At 44.6% G+C, this 26,756-nt stretch overlaps 1 protein-coding gene across 1 annotated transcript in view; it reads left to right on the top strand.

Annotated features, from left to right (window-relative positions):
- LOC111960507 (ubiquitin carboxyl-terminal hydrolase 2) overlaps positions 1–26,756 on the top strand; it is a 32,837-nt gene that overhangs the window by 1,134 nt on the left and 4,947 nt on the right. Inside the window, 10 exon segments of the mRNA XM_070436803.1 lie at positions 267–313; positions 1,236–1,353; positions 6,895–7,111; positions 7,113–7,153; positions 7,156–7,212; positions 7,215–7,355; positions 7,358–7,520; positions 7,522–7,699; positions 25,230–25,360; positions 26,398–26,506. Coding sequence (XP_070292904.1) covers positions 6,939–7,111; positions 7,113–7,153; positions 7,156–7,212; positions 7,215–7,355; positions 7,358–7,520; positions 7,522–7,699; positions 25,230–25,360; positions 26,398–26,506 — 993 coding nt within the window. The 5' untranslated portion in view covers positions 267–313; positions 1,236–1,353; positions 6,895–6,938.

Genomic DNA, 26,756 nt, shown 5'->3' with positions numbered 1-26,756 from the left:
AGGTTTACAATGAAAACACCTTTAGATAACAGAGAGAGCACATCCCAGTGGTTGCTGCTGGCCTACACAGCGTGGTCTATTCGTGGCCTATAAAAAACCGTAATGCTAATCCTTTAAGAGCAAATTGGAATGCCAATGAGTGTTGAGTGACCTGTGGAGGTCATAGGCAAGTGCTATATTTACCGTCTCTGTAACSTGATCTCTGGCATTCTGGATCACTGTGCTCATACAATCCCTCCCTGGCTCCTCTCACTCTGGGGCCACAGCCTCCTATGCAGCACCCTACCCTGCCTGTCCGCTTGATACGCCACCGGTGAGTCCCTTCACCAATTTACACTTTGTTTCCCTTTTACAAGGGTACCTTTCTGTTATTTTCCCTGCCAATCATTGTGTGTGGTATTGGCTGTTGGTAGCCTAGGCCTACTTTTTGTTCATTTTGCTTATCCATCTTTTGTTTTGTTGAAGAGACAAGGGATATTGTTTCTCCGAAAATCATCTTGAGACCTATTTATTAATTTGCAATTTTCTGTTGGCTGTGCTAGACCTATTCATTGAACTCTGGCTGTGCCAGTGTTGTGGGGACACAGGTCTGTTGGTATGGTGTGTTTGGACCATATTGGGATGCAAGTGCTGGATTATTAAACTACTCAACAAGTACAGAATTTCTGAAACAGGACTTTAAATAGGAAGGCAAAATCATTTTTCCTGAAACCATATTTTCAAGGAAGATCATTTTTGTGGATTTGACAACAAGCACTGAAGAATAGTCTGTAGTCATTATACATTTTTTTGTATTATAGCTGAACCTAAAATACTGAGAACTTGTTGACTGGAGGCCTGTGGTGAATGATCACTTAGACCTATTTCTGTGCCTGTCAAGTGATGCAGTTGATGAGGAGGCATGAGTTGTAGCCTAGGCTACTTTAGGCTTCCGTTAGATTGTTTTGTTATGGGATGTTTTGCTCCTCCCATAAATCAGTCATAGAGCAGTGTTGTTTTAATGCAATTCATTGAATTCTGTGTAAATTMAAGAGGATAATTGGACATTATAAAAGCAGTAATGTTATAAAATTCATGTTCTAAGCTCAATATCGATCTGCTAGCCTCATTGTATCCAACAAAGTCTATATTAGCTAGACTGCAAATCCATTACCTTAGTCATTTTCGCCCAGGTAATGTCCGCATGGCTATGTGATGTGTGTCTCTCATTGGATTGTGTCTCTGTCTCCCCACAGGTCTGATCAGTGAGAAGTCCCTGTYACTGTGAATGTGTCTGTCAGGTACATTAGGATGAGCGGGCCCCACTCTATCGCTGCCTGCGGGGACTGAGAGACACCGCTCTATACACAGCAGGTAATCATAAATGAACAAATACACGCGCTGTCAGCAATCAGCATGCATCTCACAAATGCGATGAAAGGCAATACTTTCTCATTGGTACTGAAAACATGTTCAAAGGATGCAGTGGCTCCGACACTCACACAGACACAAGGCTTAAAGGGGCAATCAGCAGTTGCTACATCCATTTTTGGACTTATAAATGAATGATATGTACCCAATGATTGTTATTATATTGTCCCATCGCTGCAACTCCCTTACGGACTCAGGAGAGGCGAAGGACGCATGGCTCTCGACCTCCGAACACACCAAGTTGTCTGAGGAAACACCTCCAGCTGGCGACCAAAGTCAGCTTGCAGCAGCCCGGCCCGCAACAAGGAGTCGCTAGAGCGCAATGGGACAAGGAAATCTCAGCCAACCAAACTCTCCCATAACCCGGACAACGCAGGCCAATTGTGTGCCGGCTCATGGGTCTCCCAGTCACAGCTGGCTGTGACACAGCCTGGGATCGAACCTGGGTCTGTAGTGACATCTCTAGCACTGCAAGGCAGTGCCTTAGACCGCTGCGCCACTCGGGAGGCTGAAGAATATAACTTAAATGCCTCATGAGCTTAGTTCAACTGTCGTACCTCATCAGGACCCCAAATATAAGCTTGTTTGTAAACAAATMAAATGTAAACAAACAGTATATAGCCTCAAAACATGGTTAAAACTATAATTTTGATATTATCGGTGGTCGCACCTTGCATCCATAGCTCTGTCTATAAACCAACCCCACTTCTCAGCTTTTTGTCAAAACAGGGGTGGGGAAGACACTTTGTTATTGTTTCTACTGCCGATTGCCGCTTTAAAGGAGACACAACGTTTGAGTTGACTCTTTTCCTATAAGTATTCAGTACAGATCAACATTTTACACAGTGGCACAGAGCACAGATTGATGGTGTTTAAAATATTAATGATGTCTAATTGAGCTAATCTTTAGGCCAATGAATAAATGAATAAGGAATGAAATCACTTACAGCAGAGATTGGAGCATCAATCACACYCACATACTGCCCTTTTGGTGTGTCACTTTTAGCTAATGCTCTCATCTGAGTTACAAACAGAAGAAAAGGGTTGTTGTTAATTGTGATATAACTAAGTAGGCCTATCTCTCAGCTGATATCWGAGTATAATCGTTACAAGCGTATGGTACYCTGTAAAAAAGCCAACTTAACCAATTTGCTCAATCAGCATTATTCTGTGAGCTGGGTAGACTTCTGAAGGACAGGAAATTGAGCTAATGTGTGAAAGTTTGCTCACAGTGKGCTCAATGTATAAAAACTTGTTGAGTCAAATTACAAATTCATCTTTGGAAGGTATGTTGGTTCAGCTTGGCTATATGCCCAAATGTTTAGCAAACTCACAATGCTATTGCAACTGGTTGCCTTGCAATTATACTTCGAATCAACAAACTCAGCTTGAAGTGAGCTGAATTTGAACAAGCTTGTTGTGTATGTTTTCTCAAAATCACTCAAAGCCATGCCCATCATTATCATATTTCACATCATATTTCCCATCATGCTCTATTGCAGGTTGCTTTTCACAATTGTTTTTTTCAATACCTGTATTTTTGCATGTACATTGATTGGTTGAATAATCTTATGCAACACAAACATAAATAACATACATTTTTATAAACTAATCGAATCTGTCAGTAATTTGACTTAGGTAATCTCAATAATCAGTCTTCCTTACCCTGGTAGTCATTCTAAATGCAGGTGATTAAAAGCTCCAATTGTTGGATATTATGTTGAATTGTATGTTTGCTCAAGCTAAAATGTACATACAATTCAAATTCAAAATGTATGTTGGTTCAGCTATATGCCCAAATGTTGAGCAAACTCACAATCCTATTGCAGCTGGTTGCCTTGTAATTGTACGTTGAATCAATGTATTTTTTTTGTGCATTGCGTTCTGATGTAGACTAGGCTGGCATGGACAGTTTGGTGCGATTGCCGTTGGGCCGAGTTAGGGCTTTGGCGTCAGTGCAGCCCTCACAGACACGAGTCTCTTTATCTGCTCACATTTCAGGGTAAATATAGCTCCCCCTAAGATCCAACCAACAAGGTACATTACGTGCACTGATTTCTAACAGTATTCCTATGAGAATTTGGTTCTGTAAGGAGAGGACCTTATATGAACTCAGCAAAAAAAGAATAGTCCTCTCACTGTCAACTGCGTTTATTTTCAGCAAATTTAACATGTGTAAATATTTGTATTAACCATACAAGATTCAACAACTGAYACATAAACTGAACAAGTTCCACAGACATGTGACTAACAGAAATAAAATAATGTGTCCCTGAAGAAATGGGGCCATTCTGCTCGTTCTGTGCGTGATTTCCTGCAAGACAGGAATGTCAGTGTTCTGCCATGGCCAACGAAGAGAACGGATCTCAATCCCATTGAGCAGTTATGGGACCTGTTGGATCGGAGGGTGAGGGCTAGGGCCATTCCCCCCAGAAATGTCCGGGAACTTGCAGGTGCCTTGGTGGAAGAGTGGGGTAACATCTCACAGCAAGAACTGGCAAATCTGGTGCAGTCCATGAGGAGGAGATGCACTGCAGTACSTAATGCAGCTGGTGGCTACACCAGATACTGACTGTTACTTTTGATTTTGACCCCCCTTTGTTCAGGGACACATTATTCCATTTCTGTTAGTCGCATGTCTGTGGAACTTGTTCAGTTTATGTCTCAYTTGTTGAATCTTGTTATGTTCARACAAATATTTACACATGTTAAGTTTGCCGAAAATAAACACAGTTGACAGTGGGAGGACGTTTCTTTTTTTGCTGAGTTTATATATGATTATATGTTGTTATGGCACAGATACACAGGGATTGTGCATTTTAGGAGGTAAAAAAACACTGTAGACTTTCAGTATCTAAATCGGTGATGTGCCATAGCTAAGGTAGATAATAATATAGGCTAGTAGGTGAGGAGCATTATATTGCTAGCTAGCTTGTTTGAGTTACTGTGCCACACTGTCCTGTTATGGTGGCCTGTCTTGATCCCTCTCTGTCAGACTCACCTACTGGACTTTTTCACTTGTTTCAGTTGAGGCGCAGGKCTTGTGACTGTTTTGAAAGTGTCAGGCGATCTACTTCGCTATGAGAGCATGAGCATTTTGAAACCCTCTGCAGACCAGCGGCAGGCAGTGCTAGGTACCGCCCTGTCCACAGAACCCACAATTTGCGTTAGCACAACACTTGTCACCTGCCTCCCCTCCCAGCACTCCACAGAGAGTCCACGAGGATCCGACATTCTAACATGCAATGTCACGTTGGGTGTAACATAGAGCGTTCCTGTGTCATCACACATTCTATAACCCCTGTTAAGCTGAGAGATCAGAATAACACAGTTGCACTGTCATAAGAGGGAGAAGTAGGGATGGACAGAATGTGTGAAAGAGTGGCTCAGTGTGAGGTTTCAGGGTTTAGGCCCTATTCAATTATATAGCCTACATCCGCTTGGGAATCACTGGATTTTCCAGGTAAAGATGGTAACAGGAATATATCGTCTTTGGGAATAAACTTGGATTAGGTCTATAGATTGAAAAGACTATCTGCTCTTTCTGTATGCTCAAGTAGAGTCCCATCTACTGGGCCCTAGGCTATAGCTAGATGGACCTTATATTTCTGCAGGGCAAGGGAATCAGGAAGTCAATGGGATCAGTGCAACACCTGCTTTGACACAGATTGTGTGGCGGTCAAATGATGCTTGTTGCCGTGTAGTCATGGAAACCACCGTTTAGTAGAGCCTTTGGGGAGGCTGAGATGCAGGGCAACCAGCAGATTTGTGTGTTTTTTGGTTTCAGAAGTGAATAACGTAATAGTGCTGTGCTGCAGTCATCTTACAAATCCCATGTCCATTTAGGCTGTACTCCCCATGGATGGATGTTGTTTGCGTCTCTTTTTTCAGGTGGTCGGCAGGCTCGCCTGAACTTGTCTCAGTTAGGGCCCTCATTTATTGGACGAGACACCTGCAGTAGTCTAATTTATTTTGTGTATGTTTATAGGGAGGGCAATTAGGAATGTGTGGAAGTAGTAGTCAGGGGTTACAAGTACAATCACTCTCTCTGGTTATTATTCAAATAGACATGTCCAGATTTGCCTTGCAGTGCAAATTGGCACTGTCACTGTTATTTTGTAGTGTGGTGGAGGTAGTGCTCTATGTTTGTTATCACCCGTTCTCTTTGTATTTGAAGACATTTCTATGTGGCCAAAGTTGATTCTGACCCTACTGTAGGTGGCCTGTTGCCACATGCCAGGTCTGCTCACGTGGACATCCGTTAGATCAGGGTTGCCTATTTCAACAACACACTAAGAGAGGTTGACTTTAAAACATGAATCCCAGGGCGAACAGAGAACCACAAACAAGGTATAGTATGTCAACCTACTCTAGGACCTAGGCTTTGTTCTAGTACTGCTGTTTTATTTGGAGACGGGGGGAGGAAGAAAAGAGATGAACAAAACAATAGTGATGCAGACTTGAGGTACTGGCCCATGTTTACAGCTTTTACAGTCCAGCCATCTTTGCGCAGGATACATGGTGAAATGGTAGGCCAGTTATACCCACATATCCACTGTGGTGTTTTGGTGAGAGCCTAAGCAAGGCTAGGTTGGGCATGGCCTAGCTAAACTAACCCAGCAGTAGTGCTCCAGAGCCTGAGCAGCCCGGCTGGGTCTAGCTAGCTGCACAAAGCGGTATGTCTTGGCCTGGCTCCAGTGCTCTGCCTATTCCAGATCCATATGCTGAATTATTGATGCCCCTGTGGCCTGGAATGAGAGAGAGAGAGAGGAGGAGAGAGGAGATAGAGAGAGAGAGATTAAAGAAACAGGAGCCTCCCCCACTGAACCCAACACGGATRGACATCACCAGATACTTTTATTTATTCAGATGCTGCACTGCCTTGTGAACAAGAGCCCTGTCTCTCCTCGGGAACAGACTGTGCCACCAGAAACATTCGGTGCTTCGTTGACGGGGACTCTCCCATTACAGGATGCCCAGGGGTGCGTTCAGCCGGCCACAACGTTGTGCTGTGCAACCCATCGCTACGACAGTACATCACATTACCAAGCATCACTTTCCAGTTGGTTGCGTGAGCAGTGTTTCAGCGTTCTACTTCAGTTTGAATACTGATGACACAGCAGATATTGTGTTAATGTGTTCCAAGGAGGGTCACATGACGTTGCTTGTCGAATATCTGCATCCTGTACACGAGTAAAACCTCAGTCTCGAGCAATGAGCCATTCTATATTCAACCTGTTGATAAATAGTGCACCTATATGTTAAGAGTTGGACTTTAGCCTAGTGACCTTTGGCATCCTACCTCTCTTGTGATCAGATGAGACTAAGATGGAGCCGATCTGATATAAAARATAGAATTTAATTTAGTGGTTATAAAGATTCAAATGTTGCTAAATAAGTTTTCATTTTTGGAAATCAAGTTGTTCCCACTCACAGTCTGAAAATAGAAACGCACTGATTTCTGCTCTCTCCCTCGTCTTGCAGTCGATGCGGTCTTCCACCGCATCACCCGTGGCTGAGAATCCAGCATGTCTCGCGTCTCCACCACCGCCAAGCGTTACACCGGCTCCTCCTATACCGGCTCCTCCTATACCAGTGCCTATAGCTCCTATGGCTCCTCCCTGACGCCCTCCTCCCTCAGCTCCTACACCTCCGACCGGGACAGGCTGCCCTCCTACAGGAGCAATGCTGCCTCCTCCTCGGGGCTACTCCTCCTCCAGCTACCTGAGCAGCGCCGCCAGCCGCGCCGCAACTACAGCACCTCCTTGGAGCTCGACCGGGGCCGGCCCATTCCCCGCACTACCTCCTGAGCAGCAGCAGCCGGCGCAGCGAGAGCCTGAGCCGCACCCCGGTGAAGACCTATGGCTCGTCGGGCCTGAGCGGCAGCTCCGGTTACACTGGCTACAGCAGCTACTCCTCTTCCACCACGCCCAGCCGCTCCAGCTACTCTCCTCGTCGCCTGGCGCCTCCAGCATCTCCCTCAGCCGCCGAAGGTCGTCGAGCCAGAGTGACCTGACGCGGGACCTGTCGTCCCTGGGCCTCAACGAGCCCACCTCCCCTTCCTCCTCTCCCAGCGCCCTGAGGGGTTACCGGAGCAGGGCCAGCGATGTCCGGCTCCTACAACAGCAGCCTGCAGAGCTCCAGCTATGGCCTGTCCCACAGCTCCACGCAGGAGGCCTTGAGCAGCAGCAGCTTGAAGAGCGGTGGTGGTAGCCGGTTCACCTCCTCCTATGAGAGGAGCGACAGCAGCAGCAACGGACGACCCAGCTCCCCCACCAGGGACTCCCCGGTAAGACCAATGTTCTTCTGTTTGCTTAACTTTTTGCTGTGTTCTCAGATTTAGATCTCAGACCACTGACATGACAGGCTGCCACCATGTGGGGGGGCTCATGGTCAGTACAGCTGCTCTGCACTGTTACTGTACAGTACTAAGGTCCTGTGTTGAGGAACACAGTCACTCACTGGCTTAGGGCAACAATAGGTGCATATGATGGGAACACTGTCACTCACTACATAGTATAAAGTAGGTCTTAGACAATTGTTTCAGTATTCATTCATTCATACAGTATTGATGTATAAAATGCCCCCATGTCAGCTATCTATATTAGGTCTATTTTCCATAAAAAAGGAAATTKATCTTACAGAGACAAGAACATGCTTAAAGAAATCTCCATGCCCCTGTATGTAAGATTGTAAACATGCCTGTTGCCATAGCTCKCAGAAGGTCCTCAGAAATGCACTTTTTTTCCCTATTATGATGAATCAGGAAGTTCCTCAGTGAGGCCGTAGCTATAGCCCGGTCCCAGATCTGTTTGTGCTGTATTGCCAACTCCTATGGGTCCTGCATGTTTGACGTGACAATGACCATAGGGGTTGGCAAGGCACTGGGACCAYGCTAGCCAAAGAGGCTGTGCGTCTGTCTGTGTGTCACTAACTATGTTTCCATGAACTTGTCCAGGGATTTRTTTGTTGTCGACATTTAGAAAGTTGGCATAGAAAATAGATGCGACAATTGCCTGCTAGGGTGCGTGTCCATTTAACTATKTTGTGTAATGATGTCACACCAACAACCACAAATGACCCATTTAGGCAAATTGCYCATTAATAAATTGGCGACAGCCAGTATGCCATCCCACCTATCATGTCTCAGGTAGACTGCGAAAGCCAGCGTGYATAYAATGCAGTYATTTACAAATATTTGCCATATTCTAATAATTCTCATGTGCCAACGTATCGCCATGGTCCGTGCCATAGTGAAACTTGCGCTTCTGTATATCTGAAACTTGCCAGGCAACCAGAAAAACAAGGCGAAGCAATTCAGGCCTTGAAAGTCAGGACAATCATTGTTCTGCAAAGAAACATATTTTTGTTGTTGAAAGAATCGATTTTGCAAGCAGTAGGCATGTAAAATGAAATGTGGACTGGAGCTTATAGTTACATGATTACATCACATGCCCTGCGTACCTTCAAAAGTATTCAGGAATCATCATTTATTCTGAAAAATGGGTCGAAAATAAAGAAAGTTAGACAAAAGAAAAATACACCCCTGTGGAACGGATAAAAATGTTGCAGATATTTAGAAAATGTCTCCTATATCTGCTGTTTCCATTAAACATGTCGCAATAAAAAAAAATCCGACATTGCTTTTGTCGAATAAGCCTGGGTCAATGGAAACCTGCTTACTGACTGTCAGAGAGGCAGGTGTACCATTGACTAGACTCCTTGTGTTCCCTCTGTGACGCATGGAGAGTAATGACATCTGGGGGAGTAGCTGGCCTGGCTATCCTCCTCTCCCTCTCCTTAGAGAGCGGAGTGTGAATTAACCCACTTACGGGATTAGCCCTGATTACTGACCACTGTGGGAAGGAGACGTAGGAGGAKATTTGTTTCACAACCAGCCAAGCCGATCTCTTTGACAAGGCTGTTTTGTTGTTGGTGTGGAGCTGCTTTCGCAACATCTATCACAATTAGCGCAGGCAGGCAAAGAGGGTGTTGATGCGCTGTAATGAAACTCTTCAGTGAAGGATGCATCGAGGCTAACCGTTGTTTGCCACCATCTCTGAATTACCGAAGCCACTCGCAAGTGGTATGGCATGTTCTCTGTAATTAACAGTCACCAATCAATGAGGGAATGACTCTCCTGTACYTGGAACAGTGGAGCTGGGTTGCCTATTGGGGCCAAGAGGTTGAGATTTTTCTCTTAATGTCACGAGAGAATTTCCTGAGCCCTGGGCTCGAATGTTCTCATCAAGTCATTTAAATGATCCTTCCTAATTCGTATAATGTTCCACCCGGACCGGTTTAGAGCAGGGAGTTTATACAATAAATCCCCTTACTATGACAGGAGAGTAGCCAGAGCAGGTGAAGTAAGGGCTAGGGGGGCATGTATGCAAACTTTGTGTGATAACTGTGATTGCGCTGTTTGATTTAGGAGATATGGGCTGATAGTTCACCCCACTAGAAGATCAACTTGCCAAAGAGGTTTCTAACCGCAAGGGTCTTTCCTGGTTAAATAAAGGTTAGCATAAATAAATATCTGTGTTGAATCTTTGTCCTGACTGTCAGGCATGCCTGTGAGCTGAGTCACAACGGTTTGTCAGCTCATCCACTCCACGGGGTGCAAGGAAAGCCTTTGTTCTCGGGTATGAATCCGGAGGAGTTTTTATGGAGTCATGTTTTGAGGAACGTGTTGGGTCATGCCTCMGAGAAACCAGTCGGACCAGCAGCTTCTCATCAGAGCAGCTCTCTCCCAGGCTGAGTGATGGAAGGTCCGGATGGGAGAAGGGAGGTTGTGTAGGTCAAGTACACTGCAGTATTGATCGTTCTAGGAAGACAGATRTTTCTCTAAGAAGACATCTGATTATTCACCTCTCTCTCTCATTGATAAACAAGCTGTTGTGTTTAACACAAGCACCAYAAGACAKCTGGCCTAYCTGCTTACTTTAACCAGGTTTCCATCCATGAATTACCTGACGCATGYAAAAAGTCACGACAGGGCTGATGGAAAGAGGACATTTCGCTACAGTTTCATAATTGTCGATAAACTATTTGTTCTCCCGACATGGTMGGATCTTTTTGTCGGGTAGAATTAATTATGTGAGAAATTAAGGTGGACACACCTTTATGCGCAAATATTGATATAATAAGCACCATGTCAAAGTAAACCTGGAGTTACGCGATGACATGTTGTGTGGTCCTCCCACTACGATTTGGGAAAGCATGCAGTTTATAAGGCTACAGATGAACTTTTTTGATGAACTTCACAGGGTGGTGAAAGTGAATGGTGATGAGCATGGTGCTTCTTTCCAGTAAATATCGAGAGTTTTATTCTGGTGACATGATGATTGATGCTTGGCTGCCGTTTGACAAATACAAATGATCTCGCTCTTATCCATGATAATCTCATCATCATGTAGGCTAGCCTACCCACACTGTATCTGCAAGCTGCTGGCTAGAGCGCAGGTGCCAAGACCAGTGTAACGCAACAGTTTTTGTGACAAAACCATCGGTAGAGTTGAAAATGCGATGCATTTTTTATTTAGTACATGAGAGCTTAACTGCAAAAGTTATTTACATGTGCACTACGTCATCACGCACAGTTGGATGGAAACGTCTCTTGTGGGAAAATGTTTTATATTCGCATGAAAATCTGTCGCCAAGTAGAGGGAAACCTAGCTAATGATACCAATCAATCAATGAAATGTATTTTTTTAAAGCCCTTTTCCCTTGTTAAGGTCAACAACATCATGAACTTTACCCAGTACCAGGACATTTTAGCCAAAAACCTGGTTGCCTCTGCCAGGAGGCTGAAACTTGGCCGCAAGTGGACTCCGGACTTGAACTCCATTGAAAACCTGTAGTTTGAATTGAAGAGGGCAGTCCATAAGTGCTGCCGAAGGATATCAAGGATCAGGAAAGATTCTGTATGGAGGAATGGTCTAAGATCCTTCCCAATGTGTTCTTTCAATCTCATAAAACATTTTAGAAAAAGGCTCAGTGTCGTTATCCTTGCAAGGAAGAGGGTGCTAGAGTATTGAACACAGGGGGGCTAATGGTCGGAGYACACCTTGGCCCCGTCCAAAGTTACCCCAGGACGGGGCAAAACATGCAGATATAACCCCACCCACTTTGCCAAAACACAGCCCCCACACCACTTAAAGAGCAACTGCCCCTAAAAAACAACTTCTCATTTAGAAAACAGCCTATGTGGCATCGATGTGAGTCAGAAACATTTATTCTACTGTCAAAATTGACTATAAAGTGAAAATAGGATAATTTTGAYAGTTTTGTGAGAATTGTGGTCGTGACTGCATCACAATGTAAATTAAGGTTGTGTTTGTTTCAATCCCGCCCATCTGCCCTCAGCTGGCAGCACACAAGTAATCATCAATTCGGGCTGCAGCTGCCTATGGGGCTAATTAGGACCATTGGTAAATTACACAATATACATGGGACAATATGTTAAAATTCCAATAGCTCCAAATTTCAATGACTTAAAAACCTCAAACCAATGATAKATTGTAGAAATTCATATACAAATATTAAAAGCATTTAATGAAAAAAATTAAAGGTGTTTAATCTGAAAATATTGTCTCATTTACGTTGTGTAATTTATTGGTGGTCCCTACCTAGCCCGGAGATAGACTATCCAAAATCAAACCAACTTTGCCACGGTCGCACACCAGCCAGCTGAAGCTAATTGGCAAAATAGTTTGGCTAATTCTTCCCACCTGCGAACACACACAAGAGACACCCACATCAAACCACACCCCAAAACAAACTCACYTTTGAATTCAGTCAGAGCCACTAGCATTTCTTAATGAACCACATCTAAAACGAGGCAAAATCCCCAAGTGCAGTCGCCCTTTAAGGGATATCAACAGACAATTTACTTACTACCCTGAGACAAGGCTGAGTATAGCCCACAAAGATCTCCCTCACCGCACGAGACTGAGGGAGCGCAAAACCGGACAGGACGGTTACGTCAGTAACTCAACCCACCCAAGGGAGTCGAATATAGCGGGAAAAGGCCTGGCATGACGAGATGTGCTCTGCTAGGGGTGGCATGGGAGAGCGCGAGCAAGCTAGTGACTCAGCCCCCATAAGAAGGTCAGAGGCAGAGAATCGCAGTGGAGAGTAGGGTGGTTCGTCACTCCAATGCCTTGCCATTCCACCTTCGCTCCCCTGGGCCAGACTATACTCAATCATAGGACCTACTGAAGAGAAGAGATGAGATGAGTCTTCAGTAAAGACGGAGACTGCCTCACTCACATGGATCGGCAGACCATTCCATAAAAGAGGAGCTCTAAGGAGAAAGCCCTGCCAACAGCTGTTTGCTTAGAAATTATAGGAAGCAAGTCCATGCAATGCTTTGTAGGTTAACAGTCAAACCTTGAAATCAGCCCTTAACAGGAAGACGGTAGAGGCTAGCGCTGGAATAATACTGTATGATTCTAACAGCCGTGTTTTTCACTAGCTGACGTTTATTTAGCGCCTTATCCAGGTAGCCGGAGAGTAGAGCATTGCGTTAGTCTAATCTTGAAGTGGCAAAAGCATGGATTAGTTTTTCTGCATAATTTTTGGATAAAGTTTRTGATTTTTGCAACGTTGCGAAGATGGAAAAAAGCTGGTCTTGAAATATTTTTCATACGTTCGTCAAAAGAGAGATCAGTGTCCAGATTCAGAGAGTAACAACGAGGTTCTTCACAGATACTGATTCAAAGGTAAACTTAATGTGTTAGACTGTGATAGTTCCTAGTCAACTGAAACCGTTCCTAATTAAGAGCATCAGAGGTGGGTAGGATGACATGTGATTGGGTGTCACTGCCTGTGACTGTAGCAAGCAGCATTGTAAAATAGTCCTCAGTGCCTATTATACTGCGTGTCCTTAGGAGTCGATCCACATAGGCCTAKTYCCTGGGATTTGTGTTCAGCCTCACAAAGCTGASTGACCGACGAGCCATGGGAAAACATTGTGAAGGAAATGTCCAGTTAGTCAAAACGAAGGCTTTTGTGACGCCATCCTGATCTCACGTCATGCCATTTTAGGTCATCCAGCCAGGCGCGGCCAGGCAAACGGTTTAATCCTGAAGCTCAGTGCTGCCTGCTCCAGCTGTTGCACACTACTCAGTGCCCTGGGTTGTATTCGTTAAGGCACACTGTAGCAAAATGTTCTGCAACGGAAAACGAAAATGAGCGTTTCTTATCAGTCAAGCTCAGGTACTCCCTCCCTAATTCAGTTAGTTTTCTTCCATTTGGAGCATAATGAATACGACCCCAAGACACAGCTCCTAGTTACCACYAACAATGGCATCGACATTAGAAGTGGCACTGAGAAAAATTGCTCCATTATTTTCCCAAACCCCATGAACTCATGTTCCACGCCAACTCACTAGTGTGGTGGCGTCTAACTCTAAKTTACCTTGTGGCATTGACCCTAGAAATAGCCCTGGCAGTAAAGTCAACTCCATCATCCTATCTCTTTATCCGGGACGAGCTAGCTGGCACAGTCCTGGACACAGTAATAATAACGCTGTGTAGTGCTGCACCTTCATGCACAGCCTACTGGTCTGTCTTTATACTGTGCTGTAGTCTGGGTGGAAAAGCCTGGGATTTTACAATGGAAGCAGTTAAATGAAAGAAGTCATTTGAAAAGTAGGCCCACCCCGTGCTAAAGGTTTTGATCAGGTAGCCTAGCTTTTAGGCTACTTCTCTATCACCCTTAGCGCTAGGTTTTAGTTACATAGGCCTACTGTGTTTTATAACCTTTTTCCCTTTACCTCAGAGGACTAGGAGGGGTTTTGTTTTGGTGTCTGAATTAGTGGCCGGGTAATTACAACATGTATTAACACACTTTCAGAATRGTTGTGCAACTCCTGTCTGATGGGACCCCCCAGGCATCCCAGTATGTGTCCACAACTCTGCATCAGTGATGCCAGCCTATCACACGTGGGTGAAATTTGTCTGCCGTTTGTTTCTTGGTTGCTAGACTCCCGCGGAACCAACAGTATATTTGTTGCATGTCTGCCACCTTGTTCAGTCGGCGACAGTAGTATAATGCTTTGATTAAAATGTAACGCCAGTCTGGTCTGTGTGAGAGCTTTAATACTGAGCKRTCTGGATAAAGAAAATGACCCAGAACTCATTAGGCATTGTATTATTTCTGAGTTTAGAGGTCTGGATCGTGAGAAAGAAGATCTACCACTCAGCAAGCTGCCCGTGATGATGTCAAACAGTCAAATAACTTTTTTCATTTAACTGCTTCCATTGTAACGTTCACACTGCTCAACGTCAACATCTGGTTGGCTGCTGAATTTGAAGCCTTGGGGAGTGGATTCAAACAGTTCAGTATGTAACAAAACTGTATCTGTACTCTACTTGGCACTGAGAACAGCAGGCCTTTTGTGATGAAGGTATTTTAAGTGCAACGATGACCATTCAGAACGTATTCCTCTGCTCCGTTACAATCAGTGCTCGCAGAATGACGAGTAGCCTAAATATCAACAGAAACAGAAAGTCATTTTCATTAATGTTGTCTTCTGTACTTGAGGGATTTAGCTTTGAAATGTATCCTAGCCCAGCTTTATGCTGGACTACGYGATTACTTTCCTTTTGGTTGTGCTAACCAATTTGGGTGTTTGCTTAAACAAATGAATCACCCTTGATGTGCTCTTATCTAGGAAATGTGGTTGGCAGATGTTCATTGATCAAATGTGTCATGATTTGCCTAGCTAACCGGGTCTTTATCTCAGAAGTCAAAATGCAAAAATACTTTGTCGGATTTTGTAGTTCGCTATCCTTTAGGCTCTGTGTTTTCTTCCGTCTCCCCTGAAGGTGGGATTGTTTCACACACACACACACACACACATACACACTCAGCCTGGTAAATAATGGAATGTGTTCCTTGGCTGTTTGTTGTGTACACATGCTAGGTCACAAGACTGAGCTGGGACATACTGCCCTCTCTCTTTACCATTTAGCCTACACATCACTTCAATGAAACAGTAAGTACAACAATATACCTCCCCTCTTGACTCACATGTGACTTTCTGCCCTATTGATGTTTTGTTATGAAARAAAAATATTTGATTGAACCTTTATCCAGGTTAGTCTCATTGAGATCAAATACATTTTTCAAGAGAGACCCGGTCCAGACAAGACAGCAGCAGTAGTAGGGGGAACAATGTTTCAGACAAATATCCGACATAACAACTTACAGACCTAGACACCATAAAAAATAATTTAGATGTAGACGACACATACAATTACAGAAACATGCAAGCGTCATAGACGCAATGCTGATGGCGTTTCATTAGGTTAGTCTAGTACAATTTAGCTCAGTTGAGCAGGAGTCACGTCACAGCCAGCGATGCTTTCGGTAGGACATGTGAATTTACTGTCACGTTGCTTCTAGATCAGGAGCACATCACAATTGCAGAGGAAGACGTTTCTAAAGACCAACGACTAAGGAAGTAGCTGTGGCAGCATGAATAATCTACGCCAGTGTTGATGCATTTTAGTAGACCCATTTAGTAGATKATTTCATATGGAATCAAGGTAATAGTCTAGGTAGCTAATATTGGTGATACAGCCTATATCCAGGCTGTATCACCACCGGCCGTGATCGGGAGTCCCTTAGGACGGCGCACAATTAGCCCAGCGTCGTCCGAGTTTGGCCGGTGTATGCCGTCATTGTAAATTAAGAATTTGTTCTTAACTGACTTGCCTAGTTAAGTAAAGGTTACCTCTTTTTTTTTTAAATCAACATTTAAATATAGGTAGGCAGGCCCACTAGCGGTTCCCTGTGACAACAATTCTGGACCCCCTTGTGGCTCCCCTAAATGTGGAGTATGAAATAATTTTTACATAACTAATTTTTGCTATTGTTCTTTTTTTACATCCGTTATTAGACAGTGGCAACGATGATGATTATGAACATGGTCTTTTGCCTGCTAATGCRTGCAATGCAGTGAAGAAAACGATACGACAACAATAACGTCTAATGTAACTGGCCCCTCTAACAGTACAACTGGCCCCAGCTTGGCCCCCCCAGTTGAAATGGTCTAGAACCGCCACTGGGCAGGCCTCTTGGCAGCAGTCTGCTGTTCATACTAGGCCTATGCTAGTTTCTGTAGCCATTATCAGACTCTAACCGAGGCTAACTTAAGTTGATGGCTGAGGATGTTTAGATTTTCATTTTCACGTCCGCTTCATAATGTCTCCTGCTTACCAATCAATCCCCTTTCTTGGCAGACCGCTGCTCTATGTGTGACTGGTGTGGGGAAATGTCATTCTGGATCTCCTCAAATGTAATAGGCAACATCATTGCAAATACAATTAGCTGTGTCGGGGACTCTGTACTTTTCCAATGCTAATGTCATTTGTTAGGTTTTAAGAGAGGTGGTGAAATTGAAATGGACTGATGGAATTTTAGCTGCATAAAGCCGTCTGTATTTTCCCACTCACTTTTTGAGTCCTAATAAATCGGGGTATTTTTAGACTTTGAGCAAGAGGGGTGAGCAACAAGATTGAGTGTTGAAGCCTGTAAACAAGCAAACATATTTGTCTCTCATAYGTGAGAGTTCAGAGCTAACGYTGCTAAATGTTTATTACAGAGGGTAAACTGCAGTCAGCACTTAGTTTTATTGATTGACAGCAAATTGACATGGGTTTGGCAATTAATCCTATTTGTTGCYTGAGGAAAACATGTTCTAGCCTAGAATCTGTTTTGCCATGTTGTAGAACCTCGCCTTTTGTACTTCTCACCTTTGGTACTGAATGTAGCTAAGATATGTTAGGGCTACCCTATTCTCCTTCAGCAGAATGTTCACATTCCAGAGAAGGAGCTCTTCTTTACTAGGAATTTACAAAAGGCTTGATGGTTGATCCTGATGTTCCTCCCCATCTGCCACAACGCACAGAAGAGACATACTGTAAGCCAAATTMAACAGCTGATTCCATCAAAGTTTGACCTTCAAATGGTCTGAAAATCTTATGCAGTGGCATAATACTGTCACAATGACAGTATTCCTCTGTGAAGCTAACTAGGAAGAGATGTATTATTACAACAAGAGTATTATAGCCATGGCCAATAGCCGAACAGATTATGAGCATGTAGTAGCCTACTCTCCCAAACACGATATACTATGCTCCTCTGAAAGGTAGTCCTGCACTGAAATGAATGGACCTCGCACTGAGTAGCCTTTAAAAAAGGACACATATTGGACAGTGAATGTGTTGTATCTCATTGCTTGTCGTATGGACAACGGGAATGAATGTTRCACCGGTGTCCTTGGAAGCACCATTCGAGTCCCTCAAGTAATTCGTAGAAATGTGAATGGACCAATCTGACGGTGTTTGACGTCGGATAGGTTTGTGGCAGCGGCTGACGTCTGTAGTATTAAGCCGAAAAGAGGCGGGTCTATGACTGTCCGTGTTGTAAAAAGATTGAAGAGGTAGTGTACATTTACTGCTCAATCAGCCCTATGATTGATTACTGCACGAGTGATAAGTGTTGTGATTTCCTTATACTGGACGTCTTCGATTTATGGAATTCATGTGGGAGAAAACAAGACATTGCTCAGTCTGTTTTCATTACGAAACTATTGAATTAATGTATTGTTTATGTGTTTTTTCATGATATCAGGAGTGTCAGCCTGGTATGTAWCGCTTGTAAATCGACTGTAGATGAATGGCTCGGTTTTTCATGACAACCGCAAAAAGGAAACGAACAAGCTTGAGCGAAAATACTAATATATTCGTAACGTAGGCTACACTTTCACACAAAGATCCTGCGACATAGAAATCAGGAGAACGAGCGCAACTCCCGGTGAATCAAGAGCGCACCGGCTCTATCTGCCTGATACCGGCAGAGCATCAGAACACACCGATAGCCGACTATCTCAGACAGTCAACATGCCCAGCATAAGACAGTCATACACGGTGACCGTACCCGAAGAACCCCCGGCCTCTGCTTTCCCGTTCTTGAAGCAAGAGATGCGGCGGAAAAGCTCGAGCATGTCTGGCTCGGTGCTGGTGTCAACCTTTGTAGGACTTCTCATTAATCAAGCCAAGGTAAAACAAGAAAGGATATATTGTCACCAAGATGATCTATCGAATGCTTGTCTGCGTATTAGTTACAGTAATATATGTGTTGTTAATCAATAAGGATCTAGGAGGCTTGATCTCACTAGGGGTTCTTCTACACATCAGCATTGACAGCAATATAGCATTGCATTCAATCTAGCAGTAGGCTAAACCTCCGTTAAGCCTCTGGAGGATCAGTATTCTGGCAGGTCATTAGACTAGTTATACAATCTCAAATTAATCTCACTCCACAGCGCATTTGCTCGTATATTGAATGGTATTACATAGCCAAGTCCTGTATCAAAATAWATTTAGAATTAATCTTTAAATTATTTGTATTATGCAACAACTGTAATACATGAGGCATTATGTCCCACCCTCTTGCTATTTTTATCTATAATTTCATGTCCAAAGAGAGAAACAAATCAAGGTACAATTGTTGGTCAAATCAAATCAAATTTTATTTGTCACATACACATGGTTAGCAGATGTTAATGCGAGTGTAGCGAAATGCTTGTGCTTCTAGTTACGACAATGCAGTAATAACCAACGAGTAATCTAACCTAACAATTCCACAACTACTACCTTATACACACAAGTGTAAAGGGATAAAGAATATGTACATAAAGATATATGAATGAGTGATGGTACAGAACTGCATAGCAAGATGCAGTAGATGGTATAGAGTACAGTATATACATATGAGATGAGTAATGTAGGGTATATAAACATAAAGTGGCATAGTTTAAAGTGGCTAGTGATACATGTATTACATAAAGATGGCAAGATGCAGTAGATGATATAGAGTACAGTATATACATATACAATGAGATGAGTAATGTAGGGTATGTAAACATTATATTAAGTGGCATTGGTTAAAGTGGCTAGTGATACATTTTTACATACATTTCCATCAATTCCCATATTAAAGTGGCTGGAGTTGAGTCAGTATGTTGGCAGCGGCCACTAAATGTTAGTGGTGGCTGTTTAACAGTCTGATGGCCTTGAGATAGAAGCTGTTTTTCAGTCTCTCGGTCCCTGCTTTGATGCACCTGTACTGACCTCTCCTTCTGGATGATAGCGGGGTGAACAGCAGTGGCTCGGTGGGTTGTTGTCCTTGATGATCTTTATGGCCTTCCTGTGACATTGGGTGGTGTAGGTGTCCTGGAGGGCAGGTAGTTTTCCCCCGGTGATGCGTTGTGCAGACCTCACTACCCTCTGAGAGGCCTTACGGTAGTCGGCGGAGCAGTTGCCGTACCAGGCGGTGATACAGCCCGACAGGATGCTCTCGATTGTGTATCTGTAGAAGTTTGTGAGTGCTTTTGTGACAGCCGAATTTCTTCAGCCTCCTGAGGTTGAAGAGGCACTGCTGCGCCTTCTTCACAACGCTGTCTGTGTGGGTGGACCAATTCAGTTTGTCCGTGATGTGTACACAGAGGAACTTAAAACTTACTACCCTCTCCACTACTGTCCCGTCGATGTGGATAGGGGGGTGCTCCCTCTGCTGTTTCCTAAAGTCCACAATCATCTCCTTTTTTTGTTGACGTTGAGTGTGAGGTTATTTTCCTGACACCACACTCCGAGGGCCCTCACCTCCTCCCTGTAGGCCATCTCGTCGTTGTTGGTAATCAAGCCTACCACTGTAGTGCGTCGTCCGCAAACTGATGATTGAGTTGGAGTCGTGCATGCCACGCAGTCGTGGGTGAAGAGGGAGTACAGTACAGAGAGGGCTCAGAACGCACCCTTGTGGGGCCCCAGTGTTGAGGATCAGCGGGGTGGAGATGTTGTTACCTACCCTCACCACCTGGGGGCGGCCCGTCTGAAGTCCAGTACCCAGTTGCACAGGGCGGGTCGAGACCCAAGGTCTCGAGCTTGATGACGAGTTTGGAGGGTACTATGGTGTTAAATGCTGGCTGTAGTCGATGAACAGCATTCTCACATAGGTATTCCTCTTGTCCAGATGGGTTAGGGCAGTGTGCAGTGTGGTTGCGATTGCGTCGTCTGTGGACCTATTGGGTCGGTAAGCAAATTGGAGTGGGTCAGCTAGGGTGGAGGTGATATGGTCCTTGACTAGTCTCTCAAAGCACTTCATGATGCGGAAGTGAGTGCTACGGGGCGGTAGTCGTTTAGCTCAGTTACCTTAGCTTTCTTGGAACAGGAACAATGGTGGCCCTCTTGAAGCATGTGGGAACAGCAGACTGGGATAAGGATTGATTGAATATGTCCGAAAACACACCAGCCAGCTGGTCTGCGCATGCTCTGAGGACGCGGCTGGGAATGCCGTCTGGGCCTGCGGCCTTGCGAGGGTTAACACGTTTAAATGTTTTACTCACCTCGGCTGCAGTGAAGGAGAGCCCGCAGGTTTTGGTAGCAGGCTGTGGCACTGTATTGTCCTCAAAGCGAGCAAAAAAGTTATTTAGTCTGTCTGGGAGCAAGACATCCTGGTCCGCGACGGGGCTGATTTTATTTTTGTAATCCGTGATTGACTGTAGACCCTGCCACATACCTCTTGTGTCTGAGCTGTTGAACTGCGACTCTACTTTGTCTCTATACTGGCACATAGCTTGTTTGATTGCCTTGCGGAGGGAATAGCTACGCTGTTTGTATTCGGTCCTGTTTCCGGTCACCTTGCCCTGGTTAAAAGCAGTGGTTCGCGCTTTCAGTTTCACGCGAATGCTGCCGTCAATCCACGGTTTCTGGTTTGGGAATGTTTTAAACGTTGCTGTGGGTATTACGTCGCCGATGCACTTTCTAATGAACTCGCTCACCGAATCAGCGTATTCGTCATTGTTGTTGTTGGACGCAATGCGGAACATATCCCAATCCACGTGATCGAAGCAGTCTTGAAGCGGGGGTCTATTTTCAGACTGATGTTGAAGTTGTCTGACGTACGTTAGTGAGCTAATGGTGCTTGTGGATCTAGCAGTGACTGGATAACTCCTTGGCCACCGAAACAGTTATCCACCAATGATTGAGGATTTTATTACAACCTTGAACATTGACGCTTCATTGATCAACTTCAATAATCTGGCTTCATCCCAGAGAGAGTGTATTGTATTGAATGCTTCAATGAATAAACTGAACTGAACGAGCAGAGTGGCATGACTGAAAGTATACCTGGCTACGCTATCCTTGGCTCCCGGGCTTCACTCTCATGAGGTGAAAGCCTGTGGCAGATGCTAGTACCTGGCTATCACGATGAAGAGTGTGTTTTTTCAGTTGTCCCTCAAATGTTTTATCTATGGATCATATTAGTTCTTGTAAGGGTTTTKTATAACCTGTTTTGAAAGGAGGGGAAGTGTTGCTATTGTTTCAGTGGATTATCTTGGGGTTGAATATTCAGAGAGACAGTGGATGTAAATATCAGTTGATTGAGCTGGTCCATGACTGCTTAGTCACTCCATGTGAAGACAGTTGGTGGGTTGCTGTTGTATTTGTTTCCTGTTAGGGGCCAGGCACAGGAAGGTCAGAACAAACTGTTCTCCGTCTCCAGCAGCTCTCACTCAACACAACCCACTACTGCTAGCTAATGATTATACCGCATTCCATGGAGCAAGGTGGAACCGTGTCAGGCAGGCCTGGCCTACTCAACCCATTCAGGGCACAACTTGTACCTGGCTGTTTTATACCAGGCTCCCGAGTGGCGCAGCGGTCTAAGGCACTGCATCTCAGAGCTTGAGGCATCACTACAGACACCCTGGTTCAAATCCAGGCTGTATCACACCAGTCCGTAATTGGGAGGCCCGTGCACAATTGGCCCAGCGTTGTCCGGGTTTMGCCAGTGGAGGCTGTCATTGTGAATAAGAATTTGTTCTTAATTGACTTGCCTAGTTAAATAAAGGTAAATAAAAAATAATTAAAGAAAATTCATCACGAGATAGTTCAGCTCAGTGTCTGCCAAGGGCCATGGAACCCAAAACACTGAAATCCCAACAACAACAGATAACATTTCAATGAGATGTCTCGGATTGATAGCGTGGCGGCAGCGATCATGTTATGTGTAAATACATGAGAATGCACAGCAATTAATTCATCAGTCTCCGTGTTATGTGAAAACAAGGTCAACTCTGTATCCCCTGTAAATGGAATGACTGTAGACTGGACTAGCTACAGTTTGAACCACACACTGCCTCTCACCCTCCATCATGCCTTTCAACTCATCACCTTTTGGTTGCAGATGGCATCATATTCTGGATCAATGTATAGATTGGTGTAATGGATGTGCATGTTGTAATACTCCACATAGCCTGGTCCTGTTTGAAGTGTTCTGGCATGACAGCCTGGGATCTGCATTCACACAGAGAGAGATAACAATACTTGCTTTATTGGTCCAGTTGCACAGATATTCTTTATTGTCCCAGTACCCAACCTGACACACAACACAGGCACAGTATACAGGGATATTGAAGCCGGATCTGTAGATTTTCCCACAGGCAGCTTGCGGCTTTGATCCGGCAACCTTCCGGTCACAGGCCCTGCCTCTCTAACCTCAAGGCTACAGCCACCCCCTGTCGTGTAGTATCCATCCACAGTCACACATTGGTCACAAGCTTACTGTACCAGTCCTTCAACCATTCTGCTGAAATAGAACTGCTCATCGCTCACTGCTTCGAATGGCTGTCAATGCAGTTGCACTGTGGTGTAGGCCTGAATGTAGGGTTAGGCGGCCATGGACAGAGAATTCAAACCCATTTGKCAAGCTTTCACAGTATTTATTTTCAATTTGTGTGCATTGTGTATTCTGGTGTATCTGGCGAATCTAGAGGAAGCATGTTCTCTTGTGACAATTGGTCCGACTAGACAAGGCTACTGTCTGACAGGGATCAGGACAGAATAGCATTCTCTGCACTTCTATATCAGCCCATTCTTCCTCTGTTGCCTCAGGCTAGAGCTTTGTCACCCAAAAGGATCCTCCAAAAGCCTACAGATTGAGGTAATCTCCAAATTAATTAGTATGTCAGGCAAGATTGTCGCTAATGATGTTGCGTTCAGCATGAATCCTCTTGCATGTGCCGGGGCTAGTCACACCACTTTGAAGACTAGCGTTCTATAAATAAGCTCATCATCAATTGTTAATGAATGAGACTTTTTCAAAATGGGTGACACTGATTCATCTGTTGCTAGTCCAAAGAAGAACACAGGTTGGTCAGTCAGTTAGTCAAGTAAGTCACACTTGCCAGATGTGAGTGTGACCAAGTGCGTTTGTGATGTCATATTGTCCTCTAGCTTGTTCGTGTAAAAATAGCTTTCCCCGGGCGAGCGGCTGTCAGGATGACTTCTGCAGTGACAGTCACACCGCTCTGACTGCAACCCAGCCAATGAGAACGCGGCAGCAAGTTCTGAAGGAAAGGTGCTATTTTGAGCTCCGATGATATTACTCAGCAAATGTGACGTCATGAGGCTCGTTCTGGAAAACTCTTCTGGGGGTGACGAGCGGTGCGTGTTTGTTTTTAGCATTATCAGTGGTCCTCCTGAAGTTTAGCCTACACTCCCACACCACTTCCCACAAATGTAAAAGCAAGTAAACCAATAACTGACAACAGGAAGTGTTTTGTTCACGTGGTCACGGACTAATAAATCGCTTTATTTTACATTGGAATTGAGAAAGGAGGATTTAGTTAACCCCGAGTTAATTAAACTGTTGGATGGGTTTTTCCGGTTCTGTTGGGAAAGGGGGACAGATGGCGTGGGGTTATTTATGTAATAGTAAAACGCTACAGCCCGTCCAAGTTGGTGTTCTCATAACTACATAAGCTGGAAACACTACACACTGTCCTGGTTGGACTCTCAGACACCAGGAGCACATGGGGGTGTGCCTGTTTTTSACTGTGTGTCCCGTGGTGGTTGGTCACTCCTGCGGTCATGGGTAGGGACTAGGGAGGGAGGCTATATGAGCCAGAACAGAACATGCAGGTGAGAGTTACTGGAGAGCTTCAGTCAGGGTCACTTCAGTGTTATATTGAGTTCCACAGGAAGCTGGATCAGGTTTCCTCTCCTGTTCCCCAGCAGRGCTGTGCTCTACATCAACCCATGAAAACACCATTGTGAACGGGTTACTGGCCTGTCTGACTCTGCGTGAACCGTTTTCATACCGACCCCAGTTGCCCTTCCGCTGGTCTAAATGTGGGGACTGTATCATTGTGATGGGGCCTTGTGTTCACTTATGTTCAAAGTACTAGGCTTAAATAATTGATTGTAGCATTTCTACAAAGGCCTTAAGGCACAACACATTGCATTCCATATTAAAGAGATAGGCTCTACTGTATGTAATGAAAGTTTTGTCCGCAGTCAGATTGGTGCTTTGGTAATTATTTCRGTTACTACTCAATTATAAAACAACTGAACTTCTATAATTAAACTGCAGTGARGTCAGTCATTTTCTTCTCTCCAAAGCCCTTAGTCTACAATTGAAGACCGTTATCCACCTTAAAAACCTTTTAGGCTATTGCTAAGCCGCGATCTTTCAGTTTTGTAGAAAACACTGTACATCTGAGGGGGCGTGATTCCCTCTGTATTGAAATAGGACCAGGCTAGTGTTTGACAAAGAATATGTCCATCTTGAGATCTCATAGCATTTCTATTAGCCTAACCTATAACAAAGGCTCCGTTTTTTTCTGAGGATGGCCCCATGTTTATCGCACACGTCCTTCCACCGTGGGCCCATGCCAAAAATGACATTCGCTCACATGCTTTTGTCGTAAATGTTTTCCTTTTCGTGTTCTTCTCCTCCCCAGAACTCCAAGAGTGCCCAGGGCCTGGTGGGCCTACGGAACCTGGGAAATACCGTAAGTCGTGGCCTGGGTGCACACACACACATACACTCATACATGTGTACACAGACACACATCATATGTTTACAATATATTTAGGCCTCTATTTATGTGTGTTGTGTAAGAAACGTTGACTATTGTCAGTGTACCGAAAACAGTGTAATCCAAATGTCCTATCCTCTGCCATCAGCTTGAGGGATGTGTTTCGATATCACTAACACATTCCCTTAGCTAGTCTATTTGCATTAGCTGAGATTATTTGCCATGCCATCTCATGGCTCTACAAACAGGAGGAGGGGAGGGTACGGGGTATTTGCCAGGCAACAGGGAGAAGGATGGGTCCCAAAATAAACTGTCTACTTGCACTGTGTACAGTAACCTTATCAGAGTGCTTTCGCTGCTGTTGAACTKTGTACCGGCTGGGGGACTTGACTGTCTCTCTTTCTCTATCCCTGCTACCTTCACTCAGCCCACTGTTCCTTGTTTCCCCCGTGCTTGTACGTGTCACGTGGCCACGTGATGTTAGCTGTTCCTCTGTGTGTGTGCCTGCGTGTATGTAACAGAAAATATTTAAATATAACTCCAGCAGTCACGATTTCACCTCTGCACATTTGTCTGCAACGTTGACAACGTTATTGTCAAAGCTGTGACTTCCTGTACCATGAACAGCAGGGTAGTGTGCGTGTTAAACCTCTTCTAAAGACTGTGTGTGTGTGTGTGTGTGTGTGTGTGTGTGTGTGTGTGTGTGTGTGTGTTGTGTGTGTGTGTGTGTGGTGTGTGTGTGTGTGTGTGTGTGTGGTGTGTGTGTGTGGTGTGTGTGGTGTGTGTGTGTGTGTGTGTGTGTGTGGTGTGTGTGTGTGTGTGTTGTGTGTGTGTGTCTCTACAGTGCTTCATGAATCCATCGTGCTAGTGTCTAGTAACACAACAACCTCCGGGACTACTGTCTCCCACAAACTCCCGACGCACCTTAACAAAACAGCCGCACCAACACGGAGCGCTCATGGAGGGTGAGACGCTAGCTAAGTCCCTGCAGTCATGATGCTGACATTTTATTTACATCAAGTCTCCATTTTACAATGTCTCCACTGTTCGAGGGATTGGATCTATCTTTTGTTTCCGGTTGTGCTTCTAGAATTGCCAAGCTCCTCCAGACCATGTGGACGTCTCGAGCAGCGAGGCGGTCGGCCGTCAGAGTTCAAACTCAGATTCAGAGATACGCCCCCGAAGTTCGTGGGATACAAGTATGTTGTTGACAACTACTATTCACAAGTATCTGAATAATGGCACCCTATTTCGTACATAGTGACTACTTTTGACCCCAGTGCAGAGCCCTATGGGCCTGGTGAAATGTGTGCACTTTTACAGATGTAGGATCTTCAATTTGAGCCAGTTTGCTAAGCAGGAAATAATCTGCAAAACAAGGAAATGTGAATTAAGTTATATGGATTATAAGTTAACAAGACATATCTCTCTCACACACGAACAAGCGGA

Source organism: Salvelinus sp. IW2-2015, linkage group LG4p (assembly GCF_002910315.2).
Source record: "Salvelinus sp. IW2-2015 linkage group LG4p, ASM291031v2, whole genome shotgun sequence".
NCBI classification, from domain to species: Eukaryota; Metazoa; Chordata; class Actinopteri; order Salmoniformes; family Salmonidae; genus Salvelinus; species Salvelinus sp. IW2-2015.
The sequence above is the reverse complement of the archived record's forward strand: the minus strand, read 5'-3'. Positions and strand labels throughout refer to the sequence as shown.